This window comes from Cavia porcellus, unplaced genomic scaffold (genome assembly GCF_034190915.1).
Source record: "Cavia porcellus strain 051 isolate PalLab524CR breed Dunkin Hartley unplaced genomic scaffold, mCavPor4.1 scaffold_15, whole genome shotgun sequence".
NCBI lineage: Eukaryota > Metazoa > Chordata > Mammalia > Rodentia > Caviidae > Cavia > Cavia porcellus.
The window spans coordinates 5,465,946-5,473,204 of NW_026947498.1; the positions used below are offsets into that span (position 1 = coordinate 5,465,946).

General features: G+C 45.6%; 1 protein-coding gene across 1 annotated transcript in view; it reads right to left on the reverse strand.

Moving 5' to 3' along the window:
* Positions 1-6,803, reverse strand: part of Vps26c (VPS26 endosomal protein sorting factor C) — a 29,201-nt gene extending 22,398 nt beyond the window's left edge. The window contains exon 1 of the mRNA XM_003463934.5: positions 6,598-6,803. Within this exon, the coding sequence (XP_003463982.2) occupies positions 6,598-6,654 (57 nt within the window). The 5' untranslated portion in view covers positions 6,655-6,803. The remainder of the gene's footprint in view (positions 1-6,597) is intronic.
* Positions 6,804-7,259: the final 456 nt, after the last annotated feature.

Below are 7,259 nucleotides of genomic sequence, written 5' to 3' on the forward strand. Positions count from 1 at the left end.
CTGTAACTGGTTTCTAAGTAACTTGGATAAAAATGTAAGATATTTAAGCTCCGTAATTACATATTACAATCCAGTCTTGCTGGAGATACAGCAATAGGGTGCTATGTGGGGGTCTCCCCAGGTCCCTAGGGCGCTTGAGGCCACCCCCGCCCCCAGTAGCAGGCAGGCAGGGTGACCCTGCGTCCCCCAGGAGTTACCAGGGTGTTCCTTTCCAGTAACTCCTTCAACAAAACCTTACAGGATGCAAATAAAGTAGTACTTAGTGGGAAATGTCTGCATTTTTTTAAAGAGACTACAATTTACTAAGCTAAACAACCAACTTGGGACATTTTTTTGTTTGAAAAACAGAACAAACTTAAAACCGAAGAAATAGTATGGTAAGATACCAAAGCCAAACTGCATTTAAAAAATAACTGCTGCCAATGCCACATCAGCGAGGGAGGACAAGTGACTGGAAACCCCTGCAACGAGACCGCTCGAGCTCCAGCCGCTCCGCTCACGCTTCTGCTCCTCCTGGCACGGCCTGCTCTGACGGGTTCCACGCAGCTCAGGAAGTGCCCTGCGTTCCTCACACCCTGGAAATGCTCTGTCATGGACCACGCACTGCTCTACTCGCGCACTTCATCAGCCCCCAGTTATGTAATTATTCACCTCTCTCTCCCGACCTGGAGCCCGAGGGAGAAACAGACAATGGCAGAAAGGAGCTGATTAAATAATCTAGAAAGGAATGGGATTCGTAAGGGCTGGGGGTATAGCTCAGCGACACAGCACCCCGCCTGGCAAGCACAAGGTCCCGAATTCCAATCCCAATGCCAAAAAGAAAGAGTGGGATTCACAAAAACACCCAAGATACACTATTAAACAAAAAGAACAAGTTGTCAGTCACACATGCATGCAACACACATGCCTGGAACCACATGAACCACCGGTGTGTAGATGCCTCAAGGGACAGCATGGGAGTCCTCTTCACAGCATCTTGATGGGTGTGCATCATGCTGACAAAAATAATTTTGTCAAAGAACATTTTTTTTTTCCTAGATAGAAACCCCAAAATCAATGTTAAACCCAAGTATAACAAGTTCTCTGGTGTCCACGGAATTAACCGTTTTCAAACATTTCCCCAACTGGAAGACTAAAAAACACAGCGATAGAATCAGCATATGTTTAGAGTGGAATTTTATCAGTCTTTTCTTTTTTTTTTTTTTCTTTTGGTCTTTTTCTTTTTTTTTTTTTATCGGTACCAGGGATCGAACTCATGACTGCCTGCTTGCAAGTCAGGCGCTTATGCCGCTGAGCTAAATCCCCAGCCCTATCAGTCTTTTCTTAAATAACTGGAATATCACAGTGTGATTCATAGCGCACCTAGGAAAGGAACAACCACCAGTTTGACGTTACCAATTTCTCCACACTGCATGAAAATGTCCACTCTGAGGGAACAGGCAGAAAATGACAGATGGGACACGATGTGGACTGACGTGTCCAGCTGGAATCCAGGTGTCATTAAGGGGGCGATCCAATTCTTCAACCTATCTAGGCCTCGGTTTCCTCACTAGCAAAGGAAGAGTGATGCTGGCTGTCTGCACCTCCCCATGCTGCTGCGACTGCCTTCTAGGTCACAGAGACAAATGACTGGATGGAGTGACAGGCACTCGTGCTCCGCTCATGGACTGCTGACCCACATCTTAGAGGACAGAGAAATGGGAATTTCATTTCCAGCTGAGGGAAGGAGAAGAGTCAGCCTTCCCTCCACCATGGGCCACTCTTGAGGAAGTCACTGCCCCGGGCCCTCCAAGGGACGGCCATTCGGGGCATAGCGAGCTGTGAAGCTGGAAACTGACCACACCTGTGAAGCCAGCAGCCCCGTGGGAGAACAGATTGACCCGGAGATTACTAGGCAACAGGGTGCCATGTGACCTTAAAGTGCTAAATGTATAAACAAACACCCCTACAGTGAGGGCCAGTTCCTTTCTACCATCAGGAGAGAGAGGGCTCCACTCGACCCCAGCTTTCAGCTCTTCATTTTCTCATCCTCTTGAGTTAAAGAGCTGTACAGGTCAGGGCATGGCACTGAGCGTAGATGTCCTTCCTGAGGAAAGTTAAGCATAAACGGAGACATGGAGAAGGAAAACAGAGGCGCTGAGGCGTTGTGGGTTCTCCTACGTGTTGCTGTTTGAGCCGCTGGTTCTCCTGGAGAACCCTGGTCCTCACATCGAGCATTGCTTCCTGGCTCCGCTTGGTCTCCAGGGTGAACTCGTCACGCTGGCTTCCTGGCATGTACTCAACTCTGCTTATCGTTGGAGGAACTCAGGGCCTCCGTGTCGCTGAGGGTGGCTGTGGTGCTTTTCAGGACAGCCCTGGTCTTTGAGTGTGACTTCTCAGCTCCAGCATAGAATCCTCACCCTACCAGCACAGCTCCTTCACCCTGCTGGCTAGACTTTCTAGCTTCCACCGCTGACCTTTAGGCCTTCCCAGCACAGATCCGTTAAACAGACTGGTGTGAGTCCACAACTTGTGGACTCTAGACCTCCAGCTGGACTTGTAGGAGGCATTATCATGAGTTCTGGGTCTTCATCTGGACTCATGTGGGACACTGCTGTGGGATTTAGGCCCTTGGCTGATTATCCTATGTCTTTAGTGTTGTGGACAGATTTCCTGCACTTTCTTGTGTTAACTCTGGATGACCATCATAGAACAATAAACTCCATGTCCTGATTCTAGTGGTTCTCCTTACAACCCCTGACTACAACAGATATCACAGATGACACTATCTTCGACTCTGCCACTCGTGGGGAATGTTCCCGGCTGTGGAATATTCCTGCCAGAGCAGCTTTACAATCTCATCTCCTGCACCTTGTCTACATGTATTTTTCATTATTTGTAGTACTGTAGTTAAAGCTTCAAAATATATGTCTGCATCTCAGATAAGAAGAAAATCTCTGAATAAAACCTGCCAACATTAAATAGAGCACGTATTAAAGCTAATGTAGTTTCCTGTCACTGCCCACCCTGTATTTACTTGGAAAAATCTCCAAGCTTCAGCAAAGTTATGAGAACACAAAGCAGTGGAGAAATCGGGACAGTCACACAATTGCAGTTGGACAGTGAAATGATGTAGTTCTTCCAAGAAAGTTCAACATAGTTAACCAGCAAAACCCCCTCCTATGTATACATCCAAAAGGAATGAAAATGTTCACGTAGTCACACAAAAACCTGTAGTAGCAATGCTAATAATAGCCAAAAGGTGGAAGGTACCTAAATGTCCATCAAAATGTCCATCAATGGATAAAAAAAATGTGGACTATCCACGTTATGGAATGTTACTTAGCCATAAAAAGAAGGGCTGGGGATTTAGCTCAGTGGCTTAAGTGCTTCCCTGGTAAGCACAAGGTTGAGAGTTCAATCCCTGGTATCAGAAAAAAATAAAGAAAAGAAAAATAAAAAGAAGTGGGGAACTGACACACACTTCATCCTGTGTGAACACTGAAAGCATGCTAGGTGAAAGCAGCTGGTCGCAAAAGGCTACACACTGTATGTTTCCACTTATGGAGACACCTCAGTACTTAGTTTGTTCTATGACCTTGGAGAAGATGGCCAGATGTGTTTGTGTGGGAAAGATGGCTGCAGTTGTCTGTCACTTGATACAGAGTGTGCAAACAAAAATATAATTTTGCCAGACACTTCTGTTTGTGAACCAGATGATTTGCAAACACAAGTGTTGGTGCAAGGAAGACCACTGCACGTGAAGTATCTAGAAGAGGCAAATCCAGAGACAGACTGCCAAACAGTAATAATGGACTCAGAACTCTATAAACATACTAAAAGCCACTAAATGATATGCTTTATAAGCATTTTATGGTATTTAAATTACATCTCTACAAAGCCATCATTTGTTTTTGGATTTTGGAGACTGGGTCTGGATATGTAGTACAGCTTGGCCTTGATCACACTATGTAGCCCAGGCTGGCCTTGAACTCTGTGATCTTCCTGTCTCAGCCTCCCATGTGCTGAGATTTCAGGCTGGGATTACAGACCTGCACCACTAAGGCAGGTAAAGCTGTTATTTAAAATAAAAAAGAATACAAAACAGACCCACATAACTCTCAACTAGGTTCAGCAATTGGTAAAGTTACACCTTCTTTGCCACGTCTTTTTGTGTAACACACACAGAAAGGAACACAGGCAAATCTAGGGCTGCCCAGCTGAGTTACTTTGCTTCTAATCCTGCAGCATGTGAAGTATTTTCCCATGAACATCATACCCTACAAGCTTAACACCAACGTGAAACTGTTTAACCTGTGGGCCATATTAGAGTTGATTTGTCTTCAACCCGTATGCATGTATTCAATTTTCATATCCCTTTTGTGTCTTTTAAATCTTGAAAGCCTTTCCTTTTTTCTTCCTATGACATTGACATTTGTTGTTTTTTGAGACAAGGACTTACTATGCAGTTCAGGCTGGCCTTGAGCTCAAGGAGTAGCCCAGGCTGGTCTCAAACTGGAAACCATCATCCGGCCGCAGGTTCCTGAGTGCTGGGATTACTGGTGTGTGCCACCACGCCCCTGGGACAGTGGCAGTTTTAAAGAATCCAAGAATTCGGTTTCACAGAATTTTTCTCAAGTGCAACGAGTTTGCAAGTTTCTGTATGAACTTAAGAGTAAACATTTCTGGTAGGAATACTACACAGATGAGCTGGGCCCTTCTTGGTGCATCACGCCAGCAAGTACAAAAAGGCGGTCTCCTCAGTAGTGACGCTAGGGCTGCTGCTGTTGCTCTAGGTTTGGGTGGATTCCCCTATCATAAGCTCTGGCTTGGGGAGTAGCTATTTGAAGAGTAACAAGTTTCCCCGACTGTGTTTTACCCAAAATTGTAGCATCCCTCCAAGCTGTCACCCTTTTGACACACTGCACCCATGTGACCAGCCACCACTATCAATTGCATTCCAGTGTTGGAGCTGTGATTTCAACTGCAGCCACACACCAGAGCTGGTGTCTCCGGGGTTAGGATTCAGGTTATTGTGCTTTTAAAATTCTCCAAGGTGACCGATTCTGACGTAGCATATGTGCTCAGGTTCTGAGTTAAGAGGAAAACTTCCAATAGTCTCACCTTGCAGAATGAGGAAACCAAGTTTAAAAAAGCTAATGGCAAAAGGGAAGAGACACTATGGTAATTACTATTATGTCAAGATTATCTTGTGGTGAAACACTATTTTGCTTAAATGGCTATGTTTTGACCTGTGCTGTTTTGTTGTTATGCCCTCTTTTTTTTATCTCAATGTCCTTTTTATTATCTACTTTTTCATTTTTATCCTTTTAATTAAGGGAAAAATAAATAAAAAATAGCACGATATATTATAGTAAACCACTTTGATTTCCTATTAACTTGATGTGAAACTCTGTATTGCTTTCACCATCTTGTTTTGACTGATTTTCCTCTATTCTGTTATGCTTGATAGTACCAAGTTTGAAAGTATAGGCAACAACTATGAAGACAATAAGATTTATTGTGATGCCCATTCTGGTTGACTATTATCTTCTTTTGAAGTCCTCAATGTCTCCAATGTTTTGGTTTTATTGGTCTTATTCTTTACTGTTTTGTTCAATTTTATTATAACTGATGATTGAGGCAATTCTTCTTAAGATAGCAAGAGGCATTATGGTAACCTTTGTTGATCACCTTGTATTTTGTTTTTACACTATGTATTATGTCCATCCTTTTGATTTGACTGACTCTGTCCTGGTATGTCACATTTGGTTTTACTTTCTTCAAAAAAAAAAGTAATAAGAACTGTGGGAGTAATAAAATCCAAAATGTGTAATTGTCATTGTACAAAAAAAGGAAAAGAAAGTTCTCTAAAAGATATAACTGCATATATATTTAAGTGTATAAGATAGATAACCATATTACTGAGTTTTGTTGGATCATTGAACAAAACTGTAGTCTCACTGTTTGAAAGTCCCCTCTATATGATTTAATTTTGTAACTTCAACAACTATTTCTAAGATGACAATATGTAATTAACTAGTGATTTCCTACTGTTTATTTTTTCTGAAAGTCTGCATAACTTGAACCCTTTTTCTGTTTTTTTTCTTTTTTCTCCTTAAATAAAATTTTTTTAAAAAGCCAATGGCAAGAAACTTGCTAATGACAAAGATCCTACTTTGCATATCCTTGCATTTTAATGGACCACCCTTTCCCCGAAAAAGTAATTTTTGCATTTTGTTAGAAGTGACATGAAGTACGCTGCCACCATATGTCCCTATTCCTACTTCCAAAGTCAACTTTGCTTTTTGATCATTAGACCTTTGCAGTCATGGTAGGACAGAGTGCAGGCGTTTGGTCACCACAGGTCCTCCACCCTTAGGACTCAATGCGACGGCTCGAGCCTGGGGCCCAAGGTCTGGCTGGACACTCAAGGGGCCTGCCGGGCAGAGCTGCAGCCCCGGAGACACCCTCTGCGGACAGCAAGCCGCACCTGGCGGGGAGGCGCACACCTGGCGGGGCACACCTGAGGACGGACTACTGGCCCCACCCAGTCACCCAGACGCACAGAACATGGGAGACTACGGAATCTGCAAACTCGGTCACGCCCCCACTTACCCCAGCATGATACACTTTATTCGCTCTTTTAATCTTGATATCCAGAGAGGTCCCCATCTCCGCTTCTCTGCAGCAGCCGCCACTTCCGGTCGCACGTGACCGGAAAGGAAACAGTGCCAGGCCGCCCCACCCCCATTTCCCTCTTCACCAGCAGTAGCGTCACGTGGCCTCGCACCCTACATCGGCGCGCTCCTCGGGCAGGAAATGGCGTAGACCACAAGCCTTCCTTTTTCCGGTGCAAAGGCCTTCCTTGGCTCAGGCCCAAGGACTCGCACCCCTGCCCCACCCACGCCGGGCGTGAAGGGCGTGGCAGAGTTAGCCCCACCCCTCCGTAAAGGCTGTCTGACGTCGGAAACACCCTCCACTCCCTCCTTGGAAGGGAGGGGGAACCCGAGCCTCTCCCGGCGCGCCCTGCGGCAGGGGGCGGGCCAAAGGCGTCTCGCTGGCACAACCAGTGTGGGAAGGCTTAGCTCCCGTCAGGCTTTACGGCGCTGCGGGGCTGCGCTGTGGAGCCGGCTCTCAGGCGGTTATGACTTGAGAGTTCCTCTTTTCGTCTCTAACCTCCCACTTCTTCCCTGGGGTTCTGAAGCGCCTGCGTTCCCCACCCAGTCCCCTCACCCGCAGAAGCACCCCTCAATCACCCGCAGGGGCGCGGCCCCGCG